The sequence below is a fragment of the Monodelphis domestica genome, chromosome 6, assembly GCF_027887165.1.
Source record: "Monodelphis domestica isolate mMonDom1 chromosome 6, mMonDom1.pri, whole genome shotgun sequence".
Taxonomy (NCBI): domain Eukaryota; kingdom Metazoa; phylum Chordata; class Mammalia; order Didelphimorphia; family Didelphidae; genus Monodelphis; species Monodelphis domestica.
In genome coordinates this window covers 255,434,527-255,449,469 of record NC_077232.1, presented here as the reverse complement: position 1 = coordinate 255,449,469, position 14,943 = coordinate 255,434,527, and the positions used below count along the sequence as shown (strand labels likewise).

Here is a 14,943-nt window from a genome sequence, read left to right as displayed (position 1 = left end):
TGTAGAGAGACTTTTTCTGCAGCCTGACCTTCTTCCTCTTGTTTATAATCTCAAGTCATAATCTTCTTTGTGATATTATAACTGTTTCTATGGCAACAGCATCCAGTGTTTTGCACAGAGACATTGACCTCCTCATTTAAAAAAGAGAAAAAAAATTATTGTAAGGTTCACTATAGAAAGAACTCCTAGGCAGTAGAAGATGGTAATAAATATTTTTGTCAGAGAAGTCTGTCCTTCAGGTGCTGCTTAAAATTTCTCTCCCTCCCCCCCACCCTTTTTCTCTCTGTCTCTCTCCTCTTAATTCTGCTTTAAAAATACATATTTACCCCAAGTGAAACCTGTTCTCACTGCATCTGTTTCTTCACTGTTTCTTCATCTATGAAATGAGAGACTTATCTCAACATTTCTCAAAAGGATGACTAATGGGGTCTGTGAGTTCAAAACTTTTTTCACAATCATTTTCAGATATTTTTTTCAATATGACAAATATAGAAATATACACATAACCAAAAGCTCTTTGAGAAATCTTCAATAATTTTTAAGAATATAAAGGATTACTTTTCTACTAGTAGCAATGCAATGATCTAGGACAATTCTAAGGGGCTTATGAGATAGAAAGCTACTCACATCCAGAAAAAGAACTGTGGGAGTAGAAATACAGAAGAAAATAACTGCTTGTTCATGTGGTTCAATGGGGATATGATTGGGGATGTATACTCTAAATGATCACCCTAGTGCAAATACTAATCATATGGAAATAAATCTTGATCAATGACACATATAAAACCCAATGGAATTGCTTATTGTCTATGGGAGAGGGGTGGCAGGAGGGGAGGGAAAGAACATGATTCATGTACCTATGGAAAAATATTCTAAATTCATTAAATAAATAAATGAACTTAAAAAAATATAAAGAAGCCCTAAGAACAAAAAGTCATGGGTGCCATGAGTCTATATCAACTCTAAAACCTCACTCATCTCTAAATCCTGCAGTCCTATAGCTCTGGCTTGAAATTCTTTTGAAACAGTATCTGCTTTCTATACCAGTTATAAGCAGTTATTTTAAAATAGTTGGCCTCTGCCGTCACCCAAAGCTTCCTCGGACTGTGGCATCACATGTAACTTAACAGCCATGATACAGTCATCATTAAAATAAGGTTATCATGATGGCCCTAATTTTTCAATGGCAACCCTTCCACCTCTGTTGTAACTCACTTCCCCAAATTGTAGTAAAATTCTCCAGATGCTTTTGAAGTCATGCCCAGTGAATAATATGTATTCTCAAAATTGGATTTCTTCCTGTAAAACATGTACATTATGTGTCTGAAATGGGTGAATCTGGAACTTCCCTTGGGGCTAGTTTTCAGGGGACAGAGGCAAACCCTGGGCTCCCAAAAAACCCAGTTGATACATCCCAGATAGACTTCTGCAGCCACCAATAAGGCTCCTATGCTCTGAAGCCAGACAACACTCACCCTGCCAGTTAGCCAGGCACAAGTGGCCCTTGAAAGTAGCATATCCCCCAGGCAGCCAGAAGCATCCAGCTCAGTCCTGCAGTGAGCCAGGCTATCTCCTCCACATAAACAGGCCCCCAAATCAAGAATTTTGATACAGTGCACCTATACCCAAGGAGTAAGCTGAAAAAAGGAGTAAAAGACAAAGAAAAAACCTGATCACAGAAAGTTTCTGTGATAACAGGGAAGACAAACTGAAAAGAGAACAACAATTTCAAAATGTATGCATGTGAAACTCTAAAGGAAAATGGGAAATTGTGTCAGGCCCAAAAAGAATTCCTAGAAGAGCTCAAAAAGTATTTTAAGAATCAAATAAAAGAGGTAGAAGGAAAATTGGGAGGTGGGGGTAGAGTGACATTAAAGAGTTATGAACAAAAAAAAAGAAAAATGATATGCGCAAATTTACCTAAAAATTCATAAAAAAATAATTGGCTAAATAATGGGAAGCACAAAAATTCCCTAAAGAAAACAACTTTTTAAGAAAGAATTGACCAAATGGAAAAGGAAGTACAAGAGCTCAAAGAGGAAAATAATTTCCTAAAACTTAAAATTGGTCCAGTGGAAGCTAATGACTCCATAAGACATTAAGAAAAAATAAAATTACAAGAATGAAAAAAATAGAAGAAAATGTGAAATATCTCATTTCAAACAACTGACCTAGAAAATAGATCAAGGAGAGATAATATAAGAATTATTGTATTACCTGAAAGCCATAAAAAAAAAAAAGACTGGACATTTTACAAGAAATTATTGAGGAATACTGCCCTGATATTATTGATAAGATGGGGAAAATAGAAATTAAAAAAATCTACCAATTATCTCTTAAAATAGATCACAAAATAAAAACTTCCAGGAATATATTAACCAAATTCTTGAACTCCCAAACCAGGAAAGAAATACTACAGTTAGAAACAAAAAAATTCATATATCATGGAACCATAGTCAGAATAATACAGGACTTAGCAACTTCAACTTCTACATTAAAAGATAGAAGAACTTGCAATAGGATATTTCAGAAAGCATAGGAGCTAGGATTATAGAATCCCACAGCAAAATTGAAAGTATTCCTTCAGGTGGAAAAATAAATATTTAATTAAATAGAAGAATTTCAAGCATTCCTGTTGGAAAGACCAGAGCTAAACAGAAAGTTTGATATCTAGATATAAGACACAATACAAAGATAAAAAGGTAAAGAGAAAATGTAAGGGGTTCAATAAGATTAATCAATATTCTTACATGAGAATATGGCATTTGCTACTTTTAAAAACATTATCTATATTGGGTATTAGAAATAATATATATAGCACAACAGTGATAATGCTATCCTCCTAAAAATGGAATTAAGGGGTAAGGAGAAGGAATGCACTGGGAAAAGAGGGAAATAGTAGAATAGGATAAATTTTCTCACATAAGAAAGCTTGAATCATTTATTACAGTGGAGGGGAAGATAGGCATTAGGTGGCAGACAACTCTTGAATTCTTAAGAATTGGCTTCTAGAGGGAATGATGTCCATGTTCAGTTGTGTATAAAAATCTGTCATACTCTATGGGGAAGTTGAATGGGAGAGAAAAAAAAGGGAGGATTTATAGAAGGGATACATAATTGGGGGAGATAATGATGAAAACCAAAACATTTATAGAGGAAAAAGTTGAGAGAAGAGAAAGATAAACAGGAGAAAATAAGGTTGGAGGAAAACACTTTGTAACCTTAACAGTGAATGTGAATGGGATGAACTCACCCACAAAACAGAATATGCTATTTATAGAAAACACATTTGAATAAGGGAGATAAACACAGAGTAAAGATAAGGATCTGGGGCAAAATCTGTTATGTATCAGCTGAAGTAAAAAAAAATGTAAGGGTAGCAATCATGATCACAGGGAAAAAAAAGCAAAAATAGATTTAATTAAAATAGACACGGAAGGAAACTATATCTTGAAAAAAGGTACCATAGATAATGAATAAATATCAATACTAAATTTATATGCACCAAAATGTCATAGCACTGAAATTCTTAAAGGAAGAATTAAATGAGTTATAAGAGGAAATAACAAAACTATACTTTAAACTATATTAGGGAGGGATCTTTACTTTTGTATAAATTAAAATTAATCTCAAATAATAAAAATATTATATTTTAGGAGATTTATTAAAGATCATTAGAAGTAAAAGGAATAAAAGGGATACAAAATAAAAACCATGTTCCCATGGCTAATTAGCCTATTCAAAATCCCCATGCTAACCACCACCATCCTTGCCATGAAGCCAAAGAGAGCCCAGGACTCTCCACGTTGCTGTCTAATATCCCCTGTCTACAGGAAGTATGTAATGACAGGAAGTCAGTGGGCTCCTAGAAAATGAAGGGGTTTTTGGGGGCAACAGATCTCCAAATACCCACTTTGCCCTCTCAGAACTAGATAAATCTAATTAAAAAAACTTCAAAAGTTAAGGAGGTAAATGAAATTTTAGAAAAATTAGATATGATAGCTCTCTGGAGAAAATTGAATGAGAAGAGAAGGGAATATTTCTTTTTGTCAGTGGTACGTGGCAACTACACAAAAACTGAGCATATATTGGGGCATTAGCATAATGCATAAAATACTCATAACCAAATTCATCAAAGCATAAATATTAAATGTATCCATTCCAGACCATAAACCAATAAAATTACATTACATAAAGAACTATGGAAAGATATATTAAAAACTAATTATAACAAATAATTTAATTTTAAAGCATAAGTGAGTCAAAGAACAAATAATAGAAGTAATCATTAATTTCATTAAAGCAAATGTCAACAGTAAGACTGATGATGAGACATAGTGTCAAAAATCATGAGATACAGCCAAAACAAATACTTAAGGTAAGATTTATCTCTAAATGTTTACATCAATAAAGTAGAGGAAGAGTAAAACAATGAATTTTGCATGCAACTAAAAAACTAGAACAAGAACATATTAAAAATCCCCAATTAGACACTGATTTGGAAATCCTGAAAAATCAAATGAGAAATTAATGAAATTGAAAGAAAGAAAACCATGGAACTAATTAAAATGGGAGCTGGTTTTATGATTAAAAAAAAATCCAAGTAAAATAGATAAACCATTGGATAATTTTATTTTTTTTTTTAAAGAAAACCAAATTACTAGTATCAAACATGAAAAGAATGAATTCACTCCTAATGAAGTGGAGACTAAAGCAATTATTAGGAACTATTTTACCTAATTACATGCCAATAAATCTGACAGACTAAGTAAAACTGCTAAATATTTACAAAAATGTAAAATATTCAAATTAACAGAAGCAGAAATAGAATAAATAACCCCAACAGAAAAAGAAATTGAACAAGTCATCAGTAAACTCCCTAATGAAAATTCCAAGTAAAATTTACTAAACATTTAAAGATTAATTTCATCACTATGTTAACTATTTGTTAAACTAGATGAAGACCAATTTATGTAATGAATACTGTTGCAAAAATTTTTTAATAAAATATTAGCAAGATATTTCAGCAAAACACCATGGGCATTATACACAGTTTCTGCCGAACTGTTTTTCAGTTTTCCCAGTAATATTTTTCTTAAATATTGAGTTCTTGTCTGAAAAATATTGGATCTTTGGATTCATCAAACACTAAATTGCTATGGCCATTACTACTGTGTATCTACAGTTCGATTTATCTACCACATTATTTCTTAGCCACTACTGTATTGTTTTCACTATTACTGTTTTGCATTTAGTTTGAGATCTGGTACTGCTAGGTTGCCTTCCTTCACATTTTTTTATTGATTTTTTTGTTCATCCAGATGAATTTTGTTATTATTTATAATTATTTAGTAGTTTGGTTGATATGGCACCAAAGAAGTAAATTAACTTTGGTAAAATTGCTATTTTTATTATATTTATTGAGCATATCCATGAACAATTAGTATTTCTTCTGCTGTTTCACATTGTTTTGTAATTGTGTTCCTATACTAACGAGGTCCATCCAGCGGCCTCTCTGAGGACCCAGGGTTATCTCTCTGCCCAGATGTGACAACCCTGTCAGATAAAGGAGATGAGAAATGCTGACTTTTCATCCCATGTATTCAGGCATCACACACAGTGATCTGCCATAGTGCTGTGGTGCATTTATTATATAGGTTTTTGGGTACATGCTTCCTTGACACACAATCAATTCTCTACATATATGACATTCTACATTCTGATTGGATATTATCAAATCACTTAAACAACACTCTTGTGATATTACTACAACAAAGAATTCTGTGATCATTTACTATGTTTCTACAACACTCTGTGATAGATATGATTAATGTGAATAAAGCCATTTGTAGGTTAGTACCCCTTGACCTGATGAGAGGATCATTGTGCTTTTCGTCAGCTTTCACTATCGATCACAATTTTTGGGAGATGAATAACAAAATAGTTTGAGGTTTTCCTCAATTTAAAAATTGTTTTTCTTGTGTTACTTTGAAGTGCCTAGCAATGCTGCCTGGATTCTGTTCATCAACAAATTCATTGAAATGTGATAACTGTATTGAAAGATTTGGCCCGTGTTTATTGTAAAGCCTTGAAGCATATCTTGTGCTTGAGAAAGGAGGGGTTATATGCAATAATCTTTGGGCTTTGATTCTATAATTGCAATCTTATTGGGGTACTAATCTAGGGGGATTAAAGTGGGGTTTATTGATCCTATAAGTATTTGCTCTCATATTATTTCTCCTGTATTGGGAAGAGATTAGTAATCATAGCAAGTCCATTAGTGGGAGAAGTTGTGGGGGGAGAAGTCACAGAGGGGGATCAAAGAAGGCCTCATTCTCTGAGGGGGGGGGCTGCTTTGCAGACCCCATTTCCCCAGACTGTGACCTTGTCAGCCAGTCAGTGTATGATGGCCTCCAGCACTATACTTCCTGAGTTTGTGTTGGAAAGTAAACTCCCAAGTATTTTATATCATCTACTATTATTTAAATGGAATTTCTCTTTCTATCTCTTCCAGACAAGTCTTTTGATAATATATAGAAATGCTGTGATTTATGTGGGTTTATTTTATTGCTACAGCTTTTCTAAAGTTATACATTTTTTCAATTAAATTTTTGGTTGATTCACTTGGATTCCTTCCCTAAGTATTGAAATAATATATAGAATAATAAGCACATAGATAAATAAATATAATTATTTAAGCTAAGGTCAGGATGAGAAGGGAATTGGGAAGATCTGATCTTAACCCCAAAGTCAGAGTACTAAATCCCACTAAACAATGATTTGTCTACTTATAAATCTGTTTTCTAAACGATACTAATTAATCCTTAATTACTATATTAAAATTAGGGAAGGACTTGTAGATATAGGAATAAGGGCCAAAGGAAGTCTCACAGACTGATGTCCTCTAGGGTGGCAGAAGTCCCAGTAGAAAGCAATAGCACACAGGATCAGGAAGTGGAAAAATGGTTTTACTCACACAGTCCACCTGTATGGAGGGATAGAGGGAATATGGCTGCTGAGATAAAACGAAAGAGATGCCGCCTGCTGAGAGGCTATCTTTGAAAAATGGGGTTCCTGAGAAATTGGCCACCTATGATAGCCTGAGGGGATGTCTTCTCTATTGCTTGATGTTGAAGATATCCCAGGGCAGGTAAACATGGAACCCCCCTGAGGGACAAGCACCCCCCTCCCCCCAGGGTTGCCTGGCAGGCATCTACACTGTTTTTGGTTGAAATAGCTGTCCATATGTTCTGCTCCCTCTATATTCCCCTGAAAGTACAGTCCTCTTATCTTACTGCGCTTTTATTAAATAAAGATGAATTTAATAATAAGTTTGAATTGGGGAGGTATCAGGGAAGAGGGAATCGGGAGTTCCTTAGATTGGGTTTGAGTTTCAGTTTTTGAGCTGAGGCCAGGCCTGGCAGGCTGGTGGAGGGTTTCTTTTATTCCTGCCTATACTGATCTATGCTAGCTTTCTTAATTTCAAGTCTTAGCAGTAGACAGCAAGAGGAAGAAAAGGTTCTGACTTTCAGAGCTGGTTGGGCCTGTCTCTTCGGACTAACACCCCTAAAGACCGGCCTTACAGTTTAGACTGCTCCCCTTAAATCTTTTTGTTTGATGACATGATCACAGGAATCCAGTTAGAGCACACAATTGGGAAAATCAAGAATAGAGGTACTTCTATCCCCAGACAGGGAGGGGGCACTCCTTCCAGTCTGAGGGCCAGGAAAGAGAGTCCAACTGTCACTCTCCAAGTTCCTCTCCCTCCACCAACTGTCATTCTTGTCTCTTCTCTCCAACATTCTAACTGCTGTTTGTTCCACCTGAGTGGCAGAAAGTCCAAAACTTGCTTTCAACACACTTCCAGAAGATGAAAACTTGTTTGAAGGAAAGGCCCAGTCTCCTGGCAGCTTAACAGTCTCCTTCTCCAGAGAACAACTCCACCAACTCCCTGTCTCTCCTCCAGAGAGGCCAACTGCCTACTTCAGAGCTTTGGAATCTTGGCCCTGCTTCTGCCCTGTAGGATCTCCTGATTTGCAGCAAAAGGCCAATCCTATATTCCTACAACAGCATGCCATCATGTTATCTTCAAAGACTAATAGTTTTGTTTCCTCATTGTTTCTTCTAATTCCTTCAATTTCTTTTTTTTTTGTCTTGCAGCTATAGTTAGTATTTCAAGTACAATGTCGAATAATAATGGATATCCTTGCCTCATCCTTGATCTATTCTCATTACAGATAATGCTTCCTCTTGGCTTCAGATACTATTTAATATTTTAAGGAAGGTTCCATTTATTCCTATTCTTTCTCATGTTTTTAATAGGTGTGAGTGTCATCAAAGTTTTTTCTGCATCTAATGAGATAATCATAAGATTTTTGTTGTTTTTGTTATTGCCAATGGCTAATTATGCTGATAGTTTTCCCAATATTGAACCAGCCTCCATTCCTTGTATAAATCCTACCTGGTTATGTTATATGACCATTGTAATATATTGTTGTAATCTTCTTGCTAACATTTCATTTAAGATTTTTGCTATTCATTAAGGAAATTGTACTATTGTTTTTCTTTCTCTGTTTTTCCTCTTCCTGGTTTAGTTATCATTATTATATTTGTGTCATAAAAACAATTTAGTAGGATTCCTTCTTTACCTATCATTCAAAATAGTTCATAATTTTTGGAATTAATCAGAATTAGACATATTGGAATTAATCTTTTAATATTTGGCCAAATTCACTTGTGAATCCATTTGGTCTTTAGGATTATTTTCTTAGAGAGTGCAGGGAAGTCTTATAGCCTTAATCTTAGCTCCTTTGTCTTCCAGAATATCATATTCCAAAATGTGGAAGTTGCTAATTTTTTTTTTATTCTGAATGGGGCTTAATGATATCTGAAATGTTTCTGATTGCTTATAGTATTTTCTCTTCAACCTGGGACTCAGGAATTGGACTGTCATATTCCTTTGAGTTTTCATTAGGGGATATCTTTCAGGAGGTGATCAGTAGATTCTTTCCATTTCTATTTTACCCTCTAGTTCTGGGATATCAATACAGTTTTCCCTTCATAATTCTAGGATCCATGGATTTCAGGTAATCCAGGAATTCTGAAATTATCACACCTTGATATATTATCCAGGTCAGTTATTTTTCCAATGAGATCATTAACATTTTCTTCTATTTTTTTTATTCTTATGACTTTATTTGACTTTTTTGATATTTTGGAGTCATTAGATTTTACATGCCAAATTCTAAACAGAATTGTTTTCTTCTGTGAGATTTTATGCCTCTTTTTCTATTTGGCCTGCATTGATTTTAAGATATTTTCTTCAGTATTTTTGTACCTCTTTAATAAGCTATTGGTTTTCTTTTCATATTTTCTTTTATCACTCTCAATTCTCTACCTAATTTTTCTTCTCGCTTTCTTATTTGGTTCTTAAAATCGTTTTTTATTTCTTCTAGGAATTCTCATTGGGCTTATGTTCAATATATATTCCAGATATACCAGATTCCTGCTCTTTTATGTTCAGAACTCTTGGCTCTGGACCTGAGACCAGGGCCCCTGCTTCCCATAGCAGGAAATGTTAGTGTTCTTTTTTGCCCTAGAATTATGACCTTGAATTGCATATGGGCAGTGCAATAGAATCCCACCATCAGTGCCAGCTGAGGGTCTCCTTCTAATCTCTCTCTGACCAGTTATCCAGCTCCCCAAATTTCTCTGGCCTGAGAGCTCCTGAAGGTACTGCTACTCCTGCTGTTGCAGCTGCCTCCAATGCATATTGCTGATGTGGTAGCTATGTGTACCCCAGTGTCTCAGACCTCTCCTCTGACCTCCTAAGTTGTCCTACATTGAAAAAAATGTCTCACTGAGCTTTTGTTGGCCCTGCCATTTTACAATGTGATTTGAGGCAGTAATTTTAAGTTGTTAGGAGGGAAATGTTGGGAGGATTCAACTGGATTGCTGCCTTGACTCGGCCATCTTGGCTTCTCTTACCACTGAAGAGTAAATGTTGTGGAAATGTTCATTAAATGAAACCTCTATCAATATGTTCCTTTAAAAAAACCCCTTAATTATTTTTTCTTTTTCTAGTTCTAATTCTATTTCATTTAGAAAATTAACTTTAAAAATATATGAATTTGAAAAATTCCTTTTCACATACATATAGAGTTTGTATTTTCATTTTTTTAACAGATAATTTTTAGGGATATTATTTTAACCCTTAAAAAGTATTATTTCTTTCAACATATCAGGTAGCATAGGATTGCAGATATAGGTTTGGAAGGGAACTTTGAGACTATTTTGTTCATTCCCCCCCGCCTCATTTATAGGTGAAGAAATAGGACCCTTGAAATGAACAATAATAGGAGTTACACTAAATTTATTATATTGAAAAAATACACATTATATAATAATATAATACAATATATTATAATAATTATATATAATAATAATAGAAAATGAATGACACTGAGTGTTATTCCTTTTACCTAAGGTTCACATCTGGAAGAAGCCCTGTGGAATTCTGGCTCATTTACCTCTGATAGCCTCCTGGTACCAGAAGATTCAGGAAGTGCCTGGAGTAACAAGAGCTGCAGCCAAATGCAGGCTACTTTTTCTTCATTTATCAGACCTCCCAGCCACGTTGGATAAGCAGTCACCAATTTTGAGTGAGAATCCTGAAGTGGAAGAGAAAATATGTGTGCAGTTTATTGGAGGACCAAGACCAACCATTTCTAAACTAATGGTAACTAAATAGTTATGCTAAGGTTATCTTTGAAAAATCTACATTCTCTTTATGGGCATTTCCTTTCCTCCCCCCAGTCTTTTCTTGGCATTACTCTTGTTATAATTTACAATTTTTATCTCAGTCACTTTTTACTACTTTTAAATTCTTGCTGGTCTTTTGATTTTCATTGAATTGGTTTTATTCTTTAAATTTGGAGAAGTATTTTATATTCAACCTCCTTTATTTCTCCCTGTATTTCCCTTCCTTCTCTTCCTTCCTTTCTTCATATTCCTTGCATTCCTTTCTTCCCTTGTCTACTATTATGAATATTTAACTTGATAATGCTCTAACTAGTCAATTTAGTCAACTGTATTATTTTCATCTGAAAATTTCCTGTTGCAAAGCTTTTTTTGTTGTTGTTGTTGTTTCTCTAGCACATAGCACAGTGCTTGGGACCTAGTTACCATTTAACAAATGTTTGGTGGGTCATCCGGGTTAACATGGCTGCAATGTAGAACCTGCACTTTTCCTCTCCTCACCACCTACCAATATAGACTACCTCAAAAGGCAAAAAAAAAATCCAGATGAATGAAGGGATTCCACAGTAGGGCACAGCATTGAAGGTATGTGGGATTTGGGCATTTCTGCACTATTAGGGGGTGAAATAGCTCCCACCAAAACACAAGCTGATTAACCCTCCCACACCCCACCTAAGGAGTCAGAGTCAGATACAGCATGCTAGAATCAGCGAGTGAGCAAGAGGCACCTCTAGGTCCTTGGCATCTGACTCAGACCACCTAGGACCTACCATTGAGAACAGCTAGACTTGAGATCCCAGAAGCCTGAAGAGCACGGAACTTGGGCACAAAGATAGCACAGAGAGGGGTGGCACACAGTAGACACATGGAGACTCAAAAGATGGCCTCAGGCAAAAATCTCGCTCTTTAACTTCATACCCAGAGAGCCTGCCCTCCTCATTTAGACTTTTGATTGGAAAGGGAAGGAAAAACCAGCATAGTGATGGCAAACAATGCCCAGGAAATACAGCTTCCAGCCACCAAGAAGAATTAGAACAAAGCATTGACCCTGGATAATTTTTATGGAGAAAAAAAAATCCAGATTACAGAGGAAACAGCAGAGGATGACAAACACGTAAATGCATCCAAAGTATCTACACACAAAAAAAGAACAAAAGAAAGAAAAGAAAATTGGTCACAAGCTCTTAAAGAATTTAAATCTGAGATTTTTAGAATGATGGAAGAGATTTGGCAAGGAAAGTGGAAAATAGTTAAAAAAGAAAATAATGGTCTACAAGACAGGAACTCCCAATTGGAGAAAGAAGCTCAGAAATCAAATGAAATGATAAATAAATTGGAGAGCAAAATTAAACAGCTGGAAGCCATGAAAAACAGGATAGACCAAACCAAAAAGAAAAATCAAAAGCTTGTAGCAGAAAATCAAAAGATTATAGCAGAAAACCAGTCTTTAAAGACCAAAATTGGGCAACTGGACACCAATGATCTTGTAAAGCAGCAAGAATTAATGAAGCAAAGATAAAAGACTGACAGAATAGAAGGAAACATGAAATATGTCACCGACAAGATGACTGACCTTGAAAACCACTCTCAGTGACAATTTGAGAATCATTGGTCTAAATAAAACCCAGAAATAAACAGAAATCTTGACATCATACTACAAGAAATTATCCAAGAAAACTGCCCTGTAGTTCTTGAACAAGAGGTCAAAATGGACATTGAAAGAATTCACTGAACATCTTCTACACTAAATCCTCAAAAGACAATCCCTAGGAATGTAATTGCCAATCTCAAGAGCTTCCAAGATAAGGAGAAAATTTTACAAGAAGTCAGAAAGAGACAATTCAGATATCAAGGAGCACCAGTCAGGATTACACAAGATCTGGCAGCTTCCACACTAAAGGACTTCAAGGCTTAGAATATGATACTCAGAAAGGCAAGAGAATTGGATCTTCAAATTTACCCATCAAAACTGACTATATACTTTCAGGGGAAAGTATAGACATTCAACAAAATAGAAGATTTCCAAGTATTTGTAAAGAAAAGACAGAACTAAGTGGAAAGTTTGATATCCAAACACAAAATTCAAGAGAAACATGAAAAGGTAAATAAGGAGAGGGGAAAGAAAAAAATTTAAACTTTCTTCTTTAAGGGCTTCAATAACATCAAATGATTCATATTATATGGAAATGTTATGTACAACTCCCCAAAATTAGATTCACTATTATAGTAATTAGAAGAATTATTCATAGGTAGAGTTTGAGGGAATAAGTGGTCTAAGATAATATGCCAAAAAAAAAAGAAAGAAAAGAGTAGGGGAATAGAAGATGGCACCAAGAGAAACTTGAAGGAATAAGATAAATAAGATAATCTATACCACACAAAAGGTGCATGGGAGGGGAGGGGATGGATACTATTATAAGAAGGAGAGGAAGACAATGCTAATAGGTAATGAATGCATAAACCTTACTCTCAATGGAATCAGTTCTAAGAGGAAAGAGTATCTAGATCCCTTGGGGTATCAAATTCTCACCCTACAGGGACAGTGAAATGGGGAAAACTAAGGGAAGAGTGGGATGAGGGGTATACAAAGGAAGGGAAAGGGTGGGGGGAATTTAATAGATCCTAAAAAAATAAGAAAGGAACAAATAGGGAGGGGGAGAAAGGAAAGTAAAATAACGGTGGAGATTAGGGGGATTGATTAAAAGCAAACCACTGATTTAAAAGGAAATAGCATAAGAAGAAAGGGCAGAACTAGGAGAGGTTATAAAAATATTGGGGAATACAGAGATGGCAATAATAACTCTGAATGTGAATGGGATGAACTCATCCATTAAACAAAAGAAAATAGAAGAGGGGATTAGAAACCCAAATCCCACCATATGTTGTCTTCATGAAACATAAATTAGGCAGGTAGACACACAGAGTAAGGGTTAAAGGCTGGCACAAAATCTAATGGTCTTCAACTGAGAAAAAGAAGGCAGGAGTCTCAGTCACGATATCTGACAAAGCCAAATTAAAAATAGATCTGATTAAAAGAGATAGGGAAGGTAATTACATCCTGATAAAAGACAATATAGAAAAAGAGGAAATATCAGTACTCAGCGTATATGCTTCAAATGGCATAGCATCCAAATTTCTAAAGGAAAAACTAGTGAAGTTTAAGGAGGAAATAGATAGTAAAACTATACTAGTGGGAGACTTGAATCTTCCTCTATCAGATCAAGATAAATCAAACTAAAAAATAAATACAAAAGAGGTAAGAGATGTGAATAAAATCTTAGAAAAATTAGAATTAATAAATATGTGGAGAAAAATAAATAGGGATAAAAAGGAGTACACCTTTTCAGTAGCATATGGTACATTCACAAAGAATGACCATGTACTAGGGTGTAAAAACATGGCAAACAAATGCAAAAGCATAGAAATAATAAATGCAACCTTTTCAAATCATAATGCAATAAAAATAATAATTAGTAAAGGTACATGGAGAGGCAAATCAAATATTAATTGTAAATTAAATAATATGATTTTCCAAAATCAGTTAAAGAACAAATCGTTGAAACAATTAACAATCTCATTGAAGAAAATGACAATGATGAGACATCCTTTCAAAATCTATGGGATGCAGGCAAAGCAATACTTAGGGGGAAATTGATATCATTGAGTTCATATATTAACAAATTAGGGAGGGCAGAGGTCAGTGAATTGGATATGCAAATCAAAAAACTTGAAAGCGGACAAATTAAAAATCCCCAGATGAAAACTAAATTAAAGATCCTAAAAGTTAAAGGAGAAATTAATAAAAAAAATGTAAAAGAGTTACTGAATTAATAAATAAGACTAGAAGATGGTAATTTGAAAAAAAACAATTAACATAGACAAAGTATTGATCAATCTAATTTAAAATAAAAGGAAAGAAGAAAACCAAATTAACAGTATCAAAGACCTCACCTCTAATAAAGAGGAAATTAAGACAGTCATTAAAAACTATTTTGCTCAATTATATGGCAATAAATATGGCAATCTAGGTGATATGGATAAATATTTACAAAAATATGAATTGCCTATATTAATAGAAGAAGAAATAGAATACTTAAATAATCCCATATTAGAAAAAGAAATCCAACAGGCCATCAAAGAACACCCTAAGAAAAAATCCCCTGGCCTGATGGATTCACAGTGAAT

At 34.6% G+C, this 14,943-nt stretch overlaps 1 protein-coding gene across 1 annotated transcript in view; it reads left to right on the top strand.

The window, feature by feature from the left end:
• The window catches only part of GSTCD (glutathione S-transferase C-terminal domain containing), a 208,228-nt gene that overhangs the window by 32,382 nt on the left and 160,903 nt on the right, over nt 1-14,943 (top strand). The window contains exon 4 of the mRNA XM_001367182.4: nt 10,487-10,738. Within this exon, the coding sequence (XP_001367219.1) occupies nt 10,487-10,738 (252 nt within the window). The remainder of the gene's footprint in view (nt 1-10,486; nt 10,739-14,943) is intronic.